The 18807-nt window shown below is 35.4% G+C and overlaps 1 protein-coding gene and 1 long non-coding RNA gene across 3 annotated transcripts in view; one reads left to right on the top strand and one right to left on the bottom strand.

The window, feature by feature from the left end:
• Positions 1-78: 78 nt before the first annotated feature.
• Positions 79-9955, top strand: LOC116854486. Its single transcript, XR_004380170.1, has 3 exons — positions 79-138; positions 2293-2333; positions 9674-9955. It is a non-coding gene; the product is annotated as an uncharacterized LOC116854486 (long non-coding RNA).
• The window catches only part of RGS17 (regulator of G protein signaling 17), an 86967-nt gene continuing 75261 nt past the window's right edge, over positions 7102-18807 (bottom strand). For both annotated transcript variants that reach the window (XM_032836386.1, XM_032836387.1), the window contains exons 4-5: positions 17348-17582; positions 7102-7964 (exon numbers count right to left, since the gene is read on the bottom strand). In XM_032836386.1, the coding sequence (XP_032692277.1) occupies positions 7776-7964; positions 17348-17582 (424 nt within the window). In that variant the 3' untranslated portion in view covers positions 7102-7775. The remainder of the gene's footprint in view (positions 7965-17347; positions 17583-18807) is intronic.

Below are 18807 nucleotides of genomic sequence, written 5' to 3' on the forward strand. Positions count from 1 at the left end.
AGGTTGTCGCTCGGGTTTCTGACGTCGAGATTTTACATCCCAAGCACTGAATGAGGATCTCGCGTACCGCGGTGGAGGGCCGTGTAGTCCGCTAGTGGGGCTGAGGACAGCCTTTTTTGCCTTCTCCTCTTTTCGACGGTAAGACTCGTGTTCATGAGGAAGGCAACTAGGGGAGTAATTTCCCCAAATCTTTCCAGCCTTTGTGGGCCGCGAAATTTACTTGCTTTCAAACGACTTCGTTCCTCACCGAGTCTCCTGCCCGTCCCCCCTCACTGCGAGTTACCGTTAGTACTTTGAAAACAGATCGAGTGATTCCAAGTTCCGATAAACCAGAGCGCAGCAAAACCTTCACAGAGTCCTGCCTTCGGTAGCCCAACCTCCGTTTCCCTCCAAAAATCTTGAAATAGCGGATTGGTGCCAGGAATATTGAAGTTTATTGGTATAATGCTTTGCATTTTCAAAAGAGCTTTTCGCAGCCCACCAGAGGGATGGATATGAGGGTGTAAGTGTAACCAAGACAGTCCTTGGGAGGCAAGGGTTGACTCAGTCCGGGAACTCCCACTACTTAACTAGCTTGAGCAGGGTCGACTAAATGTTTTCACTGTTGAGAGAGCTGAAAACTTGGAATTTTAAAAATCAAGGGGTAATTTCGGGAGGCCTTGGCAAGGCTAAATCATCCTGAGTCCTCTAATCAAAACTGAGGTTAGGTATGAAATCCTTGTAAGATGAGCTTGCACTGTCTCCATTCATTCCTTACAAATGAAAAGTGAAGTGGAGGAGTGAGGTGACTCCAAATTATACAGAGCAAAAATAGGTTTTGCAACTTAAAAAGCTCCAACTGATCACCTCAACTATTCGTTTCACTTTGTGTATTCAAGCCACACTACTTTATAAAATTGTTTTTTCTTTAAGATAGTGGTTGAAACCATTTTAATTTTGATCCGAGTATAGAACAGGACCGATAAGTTGTTTTTATCTTTATTAGAATCAGCTGTTTGCCAAGTCTTAACTCTGAATTTTTTCTTAACCATAGAAATGGGGGGAAGTCACGTGAATTGAGTATGATCAATCTCTCAGCTGAATTCTCAAGTCAACTCAAGAATATAGTTTAATTACACAAAAGGTGAAAAAAATGTGAGAAGCAATAACTATGGAATGCTATGAAGAATCCAGCCAGAAATTATATTCCCTAAGATGCATAAGCAATTTAAGTAATATAAACAAGTGTACGTTTTACTCCTATGGTGTTACACCAATGAGGAAACAGTAACTTGTCTAAGGATACATTGGTGAATTCTTTATTAATTCAAAACATTTTTTAAAAGTGTAATGCATGTGCATTTTACAATAATATCCATAGGTTTCCACAATATAGTTAAATGAAAACAACTGTAGTTTGATTTACTTTGAAAACAAACAAAAAAGATAGTTTGAGACTTCTGAATTTCCTTACATTATTGTCATGCTCAAATTCTATTATTACATATTGAAGATTCTAGCATTTTCAGGAAGTCTATTATTTGTACATAGGTAAAATGATAAAATAGACTCAAGGATGGGGAAATAAAAACCCAAAACAACTTAAATTGGAGGAAAAATCATCTAGATTATCTATTCAATTTATAAGTACCTACAGTTATTCTGACATTGCAAAATAACCAAGCATGTGTCTCAAGCTGCATTCATGCATTCAAAACTCCTTTATGGTCCACTATTATTAGTGGGCTACAAAATAGAGATCATTAAGTACAATGAACATGGTAGCAAAAAATTGCACACATTTGGTATAAAATTTTACAGAACCAAACACTGAAATTTTTTTTTATATTTGGCAAACACCCTAAAATCATATACAAGAAGCTGTATTTATGACAAATAGGTTAAAGCAAAGGGGGAAAATCAAATCTTTCACATTATTTCAGTAATCAGTGTTCATTGTTCTGTTGAGGGCAATATGGAAAAGCACTCAGCAAAGTGATTATTGATTAAAATTACCTCTTACGACAGACTGAAGTATTTACTATCCAAGCGATATAGTGGATAAAGTAAAGGCAATTCAAGGGAGAAAATTCACTTTCACCTCCATTAAGTGAATATTCAAGCTAACGGTTTTGGAGTTTTATTTTCCCATTGCACTTTCCAGTTTATTGTATTTTCATGGTATTTGTTAGCAGTCATTTAATGGAACCTAATAGCAGCGCTGAGGAATCTGCTCAGAATTTTTTTATCTTAGCATTAATGTCCAGTACATTCACCTCTAATATGATCTCTTAATAATGTATTGCTTTGCAGTGGTGAAACCTAATAAACACTACCTCAACCACATGATCAAGGTCAGTATTAACAGTAATAAGTCATAATCGTGGTATGTACCTCTGATAAGATGTGATATAAATGGCACTTTACTTCTGTGGTCTTCCCAAAACTGGTAACACCTGTCTAATAATAGGGAAAACAATCAGACAAATTCCAGTTAAGGGACATTTACAAAGTACTAGACCAGTACTCTTCAATACTGTCAAGGTCATCAAAACCAAAAAATGTTTGAGAAACTTGCAACTAAGAGGAACTTAAGAAGACAGGATGACTAACTGTTATGTGTATGTTGAATGAAATCCTGTAACAGAGAAAAGACACTAGGTAAAAGCTGTGGAAATCTGAATAAAGCACGGACTTAATGCATCCATATTGGGTCATTAGTGTGACAAATGTCACAATGGGTGTGCAGTATATAGAACCTCTCTAGTATCTTTGCAGTTTTTCTGTGCATCTAAAACTTTTCTAACATTTAATGAAAAATTTTATGAACACACAACCACCTTTTATTCTTTTATTTTCATATTTTCGAGGTAAAATTTTTTAAAAAATCATACCAGAATACTTTCTATTCCATGCCAATTTCAGTGTTTCTAATGGCCAGTCTCTCATAACTTAGCTTTATTTCCACATACTTATTTGGCAAATTATTTGATGTTTCTATTCTTATTTGATGTTTCTATTCTTACTGTCCTTGGGAATGTTGTTTTATTTCCATTGGAAATAAAACTTTCAAATGATTTCATTTTATTTATCTTATTTAAACATTTATTTTAAGCCTACAGTATTATACACACATATGCATACACACATCTATATACATATATCTGTGTACGTGTGTCATCGAAAGAAACATACTTCTTGGTTGTATGTCAGTGTGATGTTCTTGAACTGAAAACTGAATTTCAATCATCCTGAACAAAGCAGTAACAGATTTATACCGTCCTCCATCTTAAAATAAGCATGGTTGTATTTGTTTAATAAATAATTAAATCAGATTTTTAAAGTATGGTTTTCTAAAGAATAGGGGGAAAGTACATTAAAGTGGCATTTAATTCTTACATTCTTGAAATGGGAATAATTACTGAGCTGGAGAACTTTGATAAAGTAATAATAATATATGTAACACTTTATTCTTTCTATATTGACTTCTTTTAATTCTCATGGCCACCCTGTAAATAGAGTATTTCCCATTTGAGGATGAGGAAGCTTGCTTAGAGAGGTTCAATATAGTATTTGCCCAAAGTTCCATGAGACAGAAATGTAACTTGAATTCAAATTTGTAAGTAAAGCCTGGTATCTGGGAACAATAGTATCAATCTACGCACTATTGTGTGTTGTAAGGATACTATTAAGAACATTGCAGGGAAGATCAGAAGCCAAGTTTTTGGTATCAGTTTTATTGATAAATACTTGCAGTTGTAACAAGTGAGGAATAACTCAAACTTTTACAGATTTAATACTGTTTTCTCAGGAGAACAAGCATTTTATATTGGTCAGAAATTTAAAAAGAACTGAAAGGAGCATGCAAATATAAATGTTTGCAAAATATGTTTTGAAAATTAGGGTCAGAAGCTGTAAATATAAATACATAGGCAAGAAAGTTTTCTGGAACTGTCTTTATCACCTTTCAAAATAATATGCCATTGTATCCAGAGCAAAGTTTTAAAAATTTATGTTTGATAGGGTTCTATCTATAGACATTTAGACTAAGAAGTTTCAGGTGGCTTTTGAAAGAGTTCCTATTTTCCTATTTTCTGATTGTATTTAAAATTTCTTCCTTCTGTATTTATTCCTCAAAGCATCTGATATTTTGTATTTTTTGCAAATGTAACTTGTCACAGTTCCGATAATGACATTTTTTCAGTATGTTAAAAGTGTGTAGAAAAAAATGGATCATTCAATATTAAGAATCAGGTATTATTTTAAGTCAACTTAATGGGGTAAAAATGTATTTTTGCCCCTAATATATAGACATTATTTACCTATTTCTATAGTCCTTTGTAAAACTGAACTATCAGGTAAATAGATGATGTGCATTTCATTCTGTAAGTAAGAACCTAGGCAGCATTAAAGGATACTAATAAACACCCCATGCACCATGACCAAATATCAGAACTGGTCATCCTATGTACATATTTTAAGATTTTTTTTTTTAAAAGACCACATTATGGTCTTGATTTTTGCACTCCATAACATGGATATCAACATTGTGTTTTGCTATTGTTGTTCATACGCCAATGCACCCATTGTGCTTAGAGCTGCCCTGTAACACTGTCAGAATATCTGTTTTACCTTTGGGTAACATAATAACAATTATCCAGAGTGAAGAAGAAGAAGCATCAGCCATCCATTATTAGTGTGATCTATGTACAAGATCCATCTCCGAAGAAATCTGGCTCTCCAATTTAGTTATATGTATTTATATATAATCTATACCCTCCACTTTTCTTTCCATGATAGACACATCTGAATTTAGGCACTATAGAAAGAGCATGTGCATTAGCAGATGCTAACAATACACAAAGAAATCCTGACAATCTAAAACACAAAATGTACCTTCTAAAGTGCTAATTTGTCCCCAGGGAGGAATATATTCACTAGGAAAAATCAAATTCTACCATAACAAATATTGTGCTCTTGGAATGGTAGCATAGACACCAGTTGAGGGCTTTTTGTTTGTTTATTATAGCTCTGTAATTAAAACAGAAGGAGTTATACCATACTTTAAAAATTGGTAGAGTTGCAAATATACAGATATACTCATACATAGAAACTTCAAACATTTTGAAATTAAAGGAGAAACCTCCCCTCCCCCGCAAACAGGAATTTAGCGCAGAAATGCTCACATAACATGGCTACCAACATCCGATGTGTAAATCTGCTCTCGAGTCATTCTCAACCCAACTTCCTAATCAGGTTTTAAAAGGATATACTAATTTCAAAGTCCGTATTCTACAAATGCCCAGGTTAGAGATTAGGACTCTTTAGAAGGGCCCTTATCTTTTACATTTGGTAAAATATTAAAGGTATTGTCAAACAGACAATTCATCTAATAGTCCAAAGTATCTTATAAAGATAACTTATGGCTAGCAGGTCACCATCATATATAGTAACAACAAGAATATAAAGTCTATGTGTAAAAAGATGGATGCATGCGGTGTATCATAGTATATTACATATTTTCTGGTCATGTGCACCAATTTATTGTGCCTCAAAGATAGCAACAAATATGATATTACAACATATATGTGAATACATCATAGAAGCATTATAAACTCAATTCTACTCAAGAAAAAATTAAATAATTTAGGAACAATAGAACTTCACAATAGAAGTGATGATTCTTATAGGTTTTTCTTCACTCTTTCAGAAAAAAAAATAGGACTTTTTGTAAACATCTTCGTAACTATCTTTTTTCCAACATATTACGGAAAACTACTATTCAAATAGTAAATATCTAATTGACATGGATAAAGTAGGTTTTAACACACTAACACTTTCAGACAAAAACAGGCATTTGTTAAAAGAAATGATTATTATAAATATTTTCTATCTTCTAACTACATTTTCATAAATAATGTATTTAAAAGTGCTGAATATGGTAGGATAGTCAGCAACGCCAGTGTAAACAGAACATTTTGTTTTCTACTCTGCGAACTTTTTAATCCCATTTTGTCAGACACTGCAATAGTTAAAATATTTGCATAGGGAATAGATAATAGCCCTTTTAACCGTATCTCCTGAATTCTGTATAAATTAGAAAATCAAATTCACTTAAAAAAACAATCCTTGAAATGTCTTAAGTTTTATGGAAAAAAAAACTTATGATGCCAACCTTTCAAGTAAAATAAATTTTAAAAAGAAAACCCCAAACTTGTTTATTTTAAAAATGTTTAATAAATTAAAAAATGAGAGGTAGTTAAAAAATGACAAAACCTATAATTTTAATATCATCCTTAATATAAGGCCAGTATTATCAGTGGATATAAATATTTTTAAAACTTTCACTTTAGGTGACTCACTATTATATTTATTAAGTTTAAGTTAAAAAAATAGCCTCCAGGGGATATTAATATTCAAATGCAACACCTTGATATAAATATGACACTGACTTTTCTGTGTGTGCACATGATAGGATACTGTTTTCTTGAGTGTCAAAAGTACATGCCAATATCAGGCAAGTATTCTGTCTTAAAGATTTAGTGGTACTTATAAAAAATAATATGGCAGCTAGAAGATTTGAGCACTGTACTGCCTTTCAATTATGGATGAGTATTAATAGTTTGGTTTTAACATTTTTAAAATAAGTCATTCTGAAGATACTATGAAAACAGTTAAGGTCTGAAGTAGAGAATTATCTTCTTCATAACCCTTACAAAACTTCTCTTGGTTAAAAACTTAGCTTTTCATTGGATTTTGCTTTCAAGGAAAATATGCCACAGGACAGATGCTATTCATCAAAATGTTTTATGATGCTACATTTAGGCATTCCTTTATTAAATCCTTTTTTTAAATATATATTCCAAAAACTAAGTTATCAAGCTTAGTATTTTTTTTCTTGCTAAAGTACATACTTTACACAACCGTTTTAGAACTGGAGAGCCAGTCTTTAATAAATTAATTACAGTATTGGACATCTGATATATACATAGATTTTCCTCTATTACAATTAAAAACAATTATCACTCTTTGATTTGTCATTGAGATAGAATATCTTCAAATTGTTTTGTGCTTTTTTTTTCTCTGTTCTTCTTCTTATTGTCTGTCTTGTTTTGTTTTGTTTTGTTTTTACATAACAAACTATTCTGTAAAGAAAATGCCACAGTTTTGGCAGTGAACAACCAGAGGAATCCCCCATTAGGATTTCCCAACAAGCAGAGATAAATAGCTCTTTTTCCATGTACAGAAATATTGGCTTCAAAATGAGTGTACTGAACACAGTATATAACATGTTGAATACCATTGTTACAACTTAAAAATTGGCTTTTTCTCTCTTAGGTTATATTTAAAAATGCAAACCACAGCCAATTTTTTGGCAATTATTTCTATAAGACCATATTGCACAAAAGTCCTTAAATACAGATATAAGTTATGCCATTGGATTAAATATTACAACAGCTATGTGGCAAATGAAGCAGTTTTACTTTGCACATGCAGTCTCTGGGGTACACTACGAGACTGTTCATAGGATACAAATACAGTTTGCTTGCAAGTAGAATGAGTGTTGAATAAAACAAACTTAATTTGGCAATCCGTTGTTTTCGTGTGGTGTTTTCTCCAAACTTAACCAGGATAACCTTGATAAAAATGGAGACAAAGACCATATGGTTGTATTTTCACAGTAGCCTGAGGAATGCTAAACTGTAGTTCTCCAGGAACTCAGTTTCTGGTGTCATTTAACTACTTTTATTTCCCCTCCCAGCCCTCCAAAATGATTTTTTTTTTTTTAACGAAAATTAAGATTCAGAAGTAGAGCTGGCAGTACTTTCAACAAAGGACTTATAAATTTGAGAGTTCAAAAACCTTGGAAAAGAATCTCTGTGCATTAAGGTATATATCTGAAGTTGGGCATCTTCATACATGTGAGGATTAGGATCCAACAGATTTCTATTGATCACCTCTCTAACTCGAGAATCGAGACTGACCTAAAAAGAAAGAAGAGCAGATACATTAAATAAATTTTTTTTTCAAAAGATCTCAAGTAAATATAGTTTTGTGACATTTCAGAGAAACTTCAGAGAGTTAAATCCAACTACCTAAAATCGTGAGTTACCTTTTTTTTTTTTTTGAGGTTACCTTTTCCAAGACTATATAACCTTGCCTACTTGTCTACCTTAAGAGTTGAACTAAAACAAACAAAAAACAACTTGTCTTTTAAACCAGAAGTTTAGTTCACAGATATCCTGGCTTACTGGGATTTATCTTTTCTATGCACTTACTCAGGAGTTTTTCACCATTTCTATTCATCGTTGAGGCACTGGAGAATTCCCTAGCCAGAAGACAAATTTATCTCCTCCTATTAGGTCACTGCCGGCGTGATTCTCTTGATGGGACAAGGTAAAAATATGGCAGGGAGTAGTTAGTTCTCTGGCAAAAGTCAGCATGATCTCCGGTGCTGATCTCTGATAGTTTTATATCCCAACAAATCCTATAGCGTCAAATAAGAAACCAGGAATCTGGAAGGGTGTAGTAGAGCAAAACCAGAGCAGGCATTCTCCATGTCTTGGGGGTAGTTGGCAAGGCACAGAGAACTATATAGTCCTTATACCGAGATGTATCTGAAGATCTCCATATGAGAGATTAAGGAGAACAATTGCTTAAAGTGGAGTCTTTGAAAGGAGAAAAGTAAGTAGGAATTCAGAATACCTGTACAAGTAGTCAGGAGAGTGTTATTAGAAAGCGTAAATAAAGGGGTGCCTGGGTGGCTCAGTGGGCTAAGCCTCTGCCTTCGGCTTGGGTTCTGATCTCAGGGTTCTGGGATCGAGCCCTGCATTGGGCTTTCTGCTCAGGAGGGAACCTGCTTCCCCTCTCTCTCTGCTGCTCTGCCTACTCATGATCTCTCTCTCTCTGTCAAATAAAATCTTTAAAAATAAAGAAAAGCGTAAATAAATTCTGCAAATGATAGTTTTTGTTGTCTTTTGTTTTCCTTCACTAAATGTTGGTCCTGTTGGAGCTGGCAGGACTGCTGGAAAGGGAGCTGGGGAAAAATAAATAGCAATAAGGGCATACTCCGGGAACAGAAATGAGCTCTGCTCTGAAGTGACATGTTGGCAAAACCTAAGAGGCCAGCCATCACAAACTTATCCTCGTTGGTTTTCTCAGTCCTCAATGTTGAGCCTGGACTACAGCACTGTGATCATATTTTCTGATGTACTCCATCTATACAAATGTTTTATTTTTATAGCTAAATGTTTTGTCCTAAGAATTTTGCAGAAGCCTTTTGGTTATGACTTCTTTTCCCACCTATTGTTCGGATTGAGCCTGGGGTCTTAGACAATCCTAATGACTAAAGTGGCTCATGTCCCATCTCGGTGTCCCCAGATTCCCAAGCTCTGTGGCCCATGTAGAATTGGATTGATTGCTATACCCCAGAGATGGGTCCTATGAGAGGGAAATGGTGATCCAGACTAAATGTCTATGGCTTAGCTAGACCAACATTATGGAAAAAATTAAATGTCTCTTGGCTGAACTATATATTAATTCTTTAAAAAAAAAGTTCTGGAAATGGGTCATTTAAGGTTTTATTCTCTGTTATCTGAGCCATCTGAAGTCATCAAATACAAAGTAATAAAAAATACAGAATTTTTTTCTAAGCTTTTTATTTAAAAATATTATTTATCTTTCTATTCAATAGGAATGTGTTGACACTGGAGTTCAAGCTGATCTCACACTGCAAAGTGGTGTTATGGTAAGGTGAAATCTTACCAAATACACTCAGCTGTTTTTGTAAATATTTTTGCTCCTACTTTCAAACTTGAGAAACTTTTCATTTCAACGGAGGAGGAAATGTTAGATGAATGATAAAGAAGATCATTTATTTCTTAAATAACAGCATAATTAAATACAGTATAATTGCTTGTGGTTAGAACCATATTAGTTATCTTAAAACAGAAATAAAATACCTTGAATTATTAAATGTCTTGAGTTCTCACTGTATAATTTTATTTTTGTGCAAATCGAAAACCATAGTGAAATATCACAGAGAAAGTCATCTGACATTTAGTAAGTAACCTGTAACAAAACTCATTTGCTATTTCTATTTAAAAAAGAAAATATTTACCTTAAGTTCTGCTTGTTTGGAAAGGCTGTCAGTCAAAAGCAGTGTAGAGAGGTCAAATAACAAGGATAAACCCCATGGGTGTAAAAATCTATAGTTTCATCTGGTGGTATCTTTATGCTTCAGACTGTGGAACATCTATAATACAAGTTAGTGGGGGTGGGGGGATCCCAGCACGGGCCTGAGCCATAGTCACCATAGGATTCAGGCACAACTGGATGGCTCATGATCCCATCTAATCTGGGGTCCAGTGCCTACGGGACTGAGGAGTTTCCCATAAAGAAGTCATCCCAAGGGAAGAGAAAGTTGAGAAGCACAAGCCGAGCTATGGTTGCGCAACAGGGCTCCGGTAGTCCTCAGTCCTCACAGACTCACATCTAGGTAGGGGAAGGGAAGGCACCATTCACAGTCACAGCATTAACAGAAAAACAAGTACTCCGGTGGGAGGGGGCACCACACGGCTCCTATGAGTTTGGCAGCATTCACCCAGCAGCTGTAGCAGTGCTGGGTACACTGGCAGTGTTGAGAGGTGGCAAGTGACATTTAGAAGGCTTAGGGGACTTTGTGGGAGGAGCTTGGAAGCTATTCCCTCGCACAAGGAGCAGGAGACAGAGGAAGAAGAAAGGCAAGTGGCTCGCAAACATACAGATATGTTCCACCTTTAACCCCACAAACTAGTTGGGAGAAAAACGGCATGAGAGCGGAAGGTTCATGAGTGTGGAACGAAAGCGGAGGCAATGAGGACAGGTCTTGCTAGTGTGGCTGGGGAAAACCCGGCTCAAGCTGAGTGATCTACCTGTTTAATCTTGCTACATTCCCTACGCAGTGGAGGAGAACACTGAGATAAGTGAATGTCACCAGAGGGCTGTATGCTATGTGTTGACCCTGCCTTTCTGTTCTAGCCATCAAGATGCAATGGAAATTTTGACATTGTGGACATTTGGGGCAGAATTATGCTGAAAATGATGAATTTTCACTGAAAGTCTTTTTCCCTTGTGAAGATCCTCCTCAAATTAGGTGACTTCCTTAAACAATTTTTAGATATCATGATTATGTTTTTCTCCTCCATTTTTTTTCCCATTTTATCTTTAATTTTACCAAAGTTGCTTTATTTAGGATTTTTTGAAGTAAAATTCTGATTTTTGTTCCTTTTTCCTTTATAAGTTCATATTCAGTTTTACCAGTGATATTCTCTTTAATTTTAACTGAACTTGGTTTTCTCATGTTAAATTTTGTGAAGAATATCTGATTCCCCCATTGGTTATAATAAATTTATATCATGTGTACTTTTAGTCATATTATTCTGTGTTAATTATTTCTGCTGAAAATAATTATAAATTGCAAATAAGACTATTGGAATTGATTTCTTGGAACAAAGATCACTGGATAAAATACAGTAGCCATATTGCTGGTAGGGCCCAAATGATGGGGAAGTGTATCTTGCTTGTCTAGGGAGAGTTCAGGCATGTGGTTATGAACATTATTTCTCATTTTGTCTCAAGTTCTAAGGTTGGGTTTATAGAAATCTATGGAAGTGTCATGAAGAAAATACTAGACAATGGGATTCCAAGTCAGCATATTACACTGAAAGGGCACCACATTTGGAACGAGAAGACCTTGGGCTTCTGTCCTCTCTTTACCAGGTATATAGTTAGGATGTCCTATAATAGTTGTTCTGCCTCTTTGAGAATCCGTTTATTTCCTTTGCTGTAAAATGGTGCCCTGTCTCCCAATGGCTAAAGGATTCTTGTGAGACTTATATTGTGATAATATATGTGAGACCATTTTGTCAATAACAAAGTTTAAGCCCAATGTAAGGTGATAATAATAATAATAGGCCTTAAGTATCATGACACCTTTTTGATAAACACAGTGTCTTCAGACTTTCTATCAACTTGAATTTTCCCTTTTCAGAATGACCCTACCTGACTTCCCCTCATCTAAATACCACCATTGACCTCCATCCCCGTTATATTCATCACATTTTTTAGTCGCTTGCTTTTTTAAATTTTTAATTTATTTTTATTAACATATAATGTATTATTTTCCCCAGGGGTACAGGTCTGTGAATCATCAGGCTTACACAATTCACAGCCCTCACCATAGCACACACCCTCCCCAATGTCCATAACCCAGCCACCCTGTTCTTCCCCCCTACCCTCTAGCAACCCTCAGTTTGTTTCATGAGATTAAGAGTCTCTTATGGTTTGTCTTCCTCCCTCTTGTTTCATTTTTTCCCTCCCTACCCCTCACAACCTCACACCCTCCCTCTCAAATTCCTCCTATCAGAGAGAGCATATGATAATTGTCTTTCTTTGATTGGTTGTTTATAGCAGCAATGTCCACAATAGCCAAACAATGGAAAGAACCTAGATGTCCATCAACAGATGAATGGATAAAGAAGACATGGTGTGTGTGTGTGTGTGTGTGTGTGTGTGTTTTATACACACACACACACACACACACACACACACAATGGGATAGTATGTAGCCATCAAAAGAAATGAAATCTGGCCATTTGCAACAACATGAATGGAACTAGAGGGTGTTCTGCTAGTTACTTGCTTTTGAGATGATTTGTCTGTCTTCCTGAAATGTAAGATCTGTAAATGATAGGCCAGTGTTTTTCTTGTTCACCAACATATTCCCAACATCTAACCCAGTATCTGGCTCATAGGAAATAGCCAAATATTTTTTGAATGAAAATATGCAGGCACAAATAAATGAATCTAGAAAAATACAGTCAAATGAGTCCTGCTTAGAAAAAACAATTTATATCATCAAAAGTGCTAAATTCACATAATTTTGCTTAAAGAGGTACATACTTGCAAGCACAGAATCCACATGTCTATCACATATGCATTATTTTTAGAGAATTTTGGAATTTAAATAGGGTTTACTGCTTTTTTTTTTTCCCTCCCAGATAACAACTGGAAATTCAGGATGAAATCAAAGAAGCAAACAACCCCTACAGGATTCAAATCACCATGGGAGAGAGCCATAAAGTTAGAGATTTAGTGAGTTTTTGAGCTTTCTCCATGCCATTATTCTGCAAAATGAGGAAACTGAGGCCAGAGACCCCTAAAGTGAGTTAGTTGCTCAGTGTCATAAGGATGGTAAGCATCAGGAGGGCTGAATTACAGCTCACGTTAAGGAAAATGCCATCACTAAAGAGATTTGTAGAAAACTGAGCAGTTTTACGTTTGTTGCAAGATTTATAATTATTCAACAGCTCAATGCTGTTTATGGTAGGTAATAGCTTTTAAATAGACTTTTTTTTGAGATTTTATTTTTTAATTAATCTTTACACTCAATATGGTGCTAAGACTTACAGGAGTTCAAGAGTTACATGAACCAGCCCAGGAAACCCCAACAGACTTTTTACTAAAGTTATTAATTTTTCTGGGTTTGTCTTTTCAATATTTAATAAATATAAACTGCCATCAGCATCTACGATTTGCAGTAAGAGTACTGTCAATCTTAAATTCCTCTTTACTACCCCCATTGATTCTGTCTTTGAGAACATCACATAAAAAATTTTACTTTTGAAAAATGCTGTTCTTTATGTGTTTCGCTTTTTTTAAATTGAAAACCTGTCCTTTCCCTCTCGAAATATACACTATACCAAAAAATGAAGGCTATACTGTCTCCAGATTACAAACATCTATTTTATAACATAATTCTCAAATTATTTAAAATGCATAAAACATGCTCTTCAAGTAATGAAATATAATTTCAAACACACTGGCTTCATAAAAAAAAATAAGTTATCTAAATATAAATAATTTTAAGAATGTAGACTTTCTCTACATTTAACCAAGAGGAACATGATAACTCTATCAAATTAAGATAAAATGAGTATAGTGAAGAAAAATGAGGTTCTAGTTAAGAATGGAATCCTGATAATTTTTATTTAGTCCTTATTTTATAAATGATTCAAATTTTCATGTTCTTTAAAAATATTCAAAGTAAACAGAAACAGTTACAGAATTTCAGAGGTAGAAAGGCCAGATTATCTAGTCCCCAAATGGGAAATCGATCCCAACTCTAACAGTTTGTAGCCTGGCTGCTTTGAATACTGCGTTGAGAGAAATTCTCTGGTTGAATATGGGTATAGCAGTAAGAACCATAATAGATTAGCCACATCACTTGGTGGAGAGAATGGAGTAGTAGCACAAGAGCCTTACAGTTGTCATTCCAGATTTGGTTTACTAGTCTCTGTGTCCCATTTTATCTTTACTTTGGTAAACAAAGCAACTGAACAACAAATCAGAGAAGTGAACTAATTTTTCCCAGGCCACACGATCAGCTTGAAGCAGATCCAGAACCAGAATCCCATGCATCTGAATGATGAGTTCAGTGCTCTTACTACTATACGGTCAGGGCTGTCTTGATGTGACATGTATTCTCTCCAGTGTTGGAAAACAACATTGGAAGGGTGACAACTTGGTATCATCAGACAGTTATTAATGTATTGTGGCTGATCAGAGATTTTTTGCACAGAGAGGTCAGTGAGATGTAACAGTTTAGAAAGGACTCTGGGGTGGCCAGAAAGTGCATGCCATTTTGTAAGTGTCTCAGTGAGTCAGGTCATGGTTCAAGAGCAAATATATTTATATCTTGGCTTAAAATATAACTTATAAACAATTTTCTTTTATAATTGCAAATACCTACTTTTGGTTTATTTGTTTTTGCTAATAAACAATGATCAAATGATCAAATGTAATTACTATGTTGACAGGAGAACAATCCTTTGGCTAAACAAAGGCACTTCGTAGTGAGTTGGGGGAAATTGGAGGGGAAAACAAACCCGAGAGACTGTGGACTCTGAGAAACAAACTGAGGGTTTTGGAGGGGAGGGGGGTGGAGGGTTGGGTGAGCCTGGTGGTGGGTATTAAGGAGGGCACATATTGCATGGAGCGCTGGGTGTGGTGCATAAACAATGAATTTTGGAACACACACATACACAAAATAAAATTAAATTAGAAAGGAAAAAAAAAGGCACTTCGTACAGTCCATTTAGATTCTTTGTCAAGAGTTATTTACAAGTCAGTACACAAGTAGCAAAATGATAAAAATGTGCATGTTGCTTCTCTCTCTGTGTGTGTGTGGTATTTTGAGGATACTAAAGAGTGGGTAATGGCCCAAATATAGATACACAAAAGAGAAAAGATATATTTCTGTTACACTAAATATTAGTCCATTTAACTTAGGGAAGGTAGTGCTTTTGATCAGAAAATAATATTTTAATGACTTTTTGGTGAAACTCATATTCAAAATAAATTAGGCTAAAACAAAACTCCATTACTTTTGCAAAAACAATGAAAATCCAATAGTTTTTAGTTCAGTAATCAATAACTAAGATAGCTTGAAACTTTGGCCCCAAGAAGTAATTTTGTGAAAACTGTTTATTTTACAAAGCTCCATTAATCCGTGACACCTGAAAATTGGGAGTCTGAAGATAATGGGAAAGTGTTTCCCATAAAAACTAAAAACTAGTAAATGAAGACTGTGAAATAAAGGAATTCTATGTACTTCGTATGGAGAATATTTTTTCTACCAACATTATTTTAAAGTAGAACACCTATCATAGATAGTACAAAGAATGGACTAGATAATCGAGGCAATTACCATTTTCACATGATACATAATATATATTTTGGGGAGAGAAACGAGCTAGATAATCTTCCCAAACAACAATTATGTGCAACAGAAGCACATCATTGGGCACATTTGGATCGTTTGATATCTTTGCCATGTAATGCAAACTTAAAATAAAAATGAGAATGAAATGTATCTGCTAATAAAATCCAAGAAGAAGTGGCTAGGTGCTGAGCTTCCAGATAGACTACCAACCTGAAGCATGTAGTTCTGACGTTAGAACCACAAAGTAGCATCTATAAGAAATGCACTGAGGCTACAGAAAAAATTCTGCACACCTTGTTTCCAGGAATACTTTTCTCTACATTAATGAGGGAAATAAAAAAATAAAACAATCTTTGTATATCCAATTCCAGGTCTCTCATCTTGTGGAGACAATACTCTTGGGGTTCTCTGGAATACCAATGGCAACTATAACTTAACTAACAAATTTTTAAAACTTACTAAGGTACACCTTATTAGAAGTGAAATAGTTTATATATAGCCTTCCAAACATAGACGTGGATTCGTTTTATAGATTTCAGGGTGAGGGGTGTAGGGCAGGTTGGGGCCACATCCCGGACTGGAGGAAGCCCCAATGAGCAGAGAATATTACTAGGGAATTTCTAGGGAATATTGTAGATGGGCACACAGGAGAGGAGTGTGGAGCCGAAGGAGCCAGGTCAGGACATTTCAGTGCACAGAGACAGGAAAGACAAAAAGAGGGTGGTGTGGAGTGGAACTCTGTCACTCAGCACTGCAGAGGCCTGGCTACCCTACTAATTCCTCCCTCATCAAGTCCTTTTCACTCTGGCAGCTGGAGCATTACTTAGGACCAAATTATTTTTTAAAAAGTTAATGGAAAAGTGTTAATTTGTTTGCTTGAAATGTTCCTTATTAATTAGGCATGTTTCAGCAAAATGGCAAAAAAAAAAAAAAAAAGCTTGCACTTTCAGTAACAGAGTAACCGAAATAAATAAAAGAATTGCTATTGCCCATCTCTCTCCTAAGAATATTAATGGGTCATAAATGCCCATTCTTTAATCCTATAAAAATTCTACCATGAGCATCAATAAACATAGTAGCTTTTTTTTTTTTTTTTTAAGCTCCTATTAGAGGCTTTCAAACTAGTGTGTACATGGAAAGCTTGTTAAAAGTCCAGATTCCTGGGCTCTATTTCCAAAAATTCAGATTCAGAAGTCCTGGGTAGGCCTCTAGAATTTGCTTTTCAAACAAATGCTCCTGGTGATCCTTAGACAGGAGATCTGGGGACCACACTTAGAGAAAAACTGCCCCACAGTAAATTCTTCTTTTCCTCTTTAGCGTAAGTCACTGTATTAAGCAAACTGTATTTAAGAGGCTTTGCAACGTTAGTTCTGAAAAGCAAGTAGCCAGCCCCACGGTTCAGAGAGAGATAAATGATCAAAGCATAATGGGGAAACCTAGCCTTCAAACGTATGTTCAGGTAGGCACTCAGAGGAAAATCTAAATTACCTCCCCAGGGAAGCCTTCTAGACTGTCCACACCGCATGCATTACCCAACGTGGACAGAGGTCCCTTTGGGTTCATCCTTGGTCTTAGGAAGCCCATAAATATTTTCCAGATTTTTACCTCTTTTGGTGATAGTATAGAAATGTAATCTTCATAGATCATTCTGGCCTTTTCTTCAATTACTTTTTTGTTCTGCTCTTTCTTGAAGTCTTCACAGGCAAGCCAGAAAAGTAGGTTCTCTTCACTGTATTCTGTTCGGAGAAACTCTCTGAAAAGGTTTCTTCCTGCTGGGGCCTTCATCATCTTGTCAAAATTTTGAGACCAGGACAAGACTTCATCTGAAGTGGGGTTTTGGCTGCAAAGACAGAATTGGGCCATCATCAAAGGCAACTCTGATGTAAGAATACTTGGTCGGCAGAGGGGAGAAAGGACAGAAATTGCTGTTCATTTGCTGCCATCTAGTGGTCATTGACAATTATTTTGCTCTTATCTGTCAAGTATCTGCGAGAACTAGGCTACTTCTGGGTATTAAAAAAAAATTCGTTTAGGCACAAATGTGTGTTGGGGAGCAAAGCATTCAAACAGCAAAGGGTTATACACACTATTTCTCACGGTCATCATAATTCATAATGAAGCCTAGAAATGTTCAAACTTAACAATATATTGCAAATTGACAGACACCCTATGCATTAATTTGAAGGGCAAATTGAATTTTTTGTTGCGTCTTTTAAGTATTTATATCTTTTGATGTATATTTTAACTTTAAAGCCATAAGGTACTGCTTCTCTTTTCCTCTCTGACAGGTACTTTTTCATTTGTCACTGGTTCTAAATTGTATGCACTTGTATATTTTCCTAAGCTCTAGTATTACTCTATTAAAGTATTATGAATAGAGCATTACCCATGAATGGAATTATTAGAGCTAAAAATCTCAAGGCCTTTATAATGACACTGAGGACTTTCTAGATACTTATATTTAAGTTTTCAGTGATTATGTTCATGCAGAAACCACCAGTTGTTACTCCCTTTGGTTATACTTCAAAGAAATGGAAAGAGAAGCTTAGAGATTCTTATGGTTAAATTGATCCCAATCTTGCTTTCCTATCCATCGGTTTATTTAAGAATTTTCCAACCTCCTCCAAAAGTTAAAAGAGGACTACCCTACGATGCAGCAATGACACTATAGGTATTTACCCAAAGAATACAAGAGCACTAATTCAAGGGGTACGTGCAGCCCAATGTTTACAGCAGCATTATCTACAATAGCCAGATTATGGAAAAAACACAAGTGTCCATCACTTGATGAATGGGTAACGAAGACATGGTGTATATATACAGTGGAATATTACTCAGCAATGACGTGGATGGAACTAGAGAGTATTACGCTAAGTGAAATAAGTCAGAAAGAAACACCATATGATTTTACTTATATAGGGAATTAAAAAACAAAACAAATGAACAAAGCGGTAAAAAAAAGGGGGGAGCAAAGCAAGAAACAGACTCTTAACCATAGAAAACAAACTAATGGTTACAGAAGGGAGGTGGGTGGGAGGATGGGAGAAATAAATGATGGGGATTAA

Source organism: Lontra canadensis, unplaced genomic scaffold (genome assembly GCF_010015895.1).
Source record: "Lontra canadensis isolate GAN:19392208 unplaced genomic scaffold, GSC_riverotter_1.0 scaffold92, whole genome shotgun sequence".
Lineage (NCBI taxonomy): Eukaryota > Metazoa > Chordata > Mammalia > Carnivora > Mustelidae > Lontra > Lontra canadensis.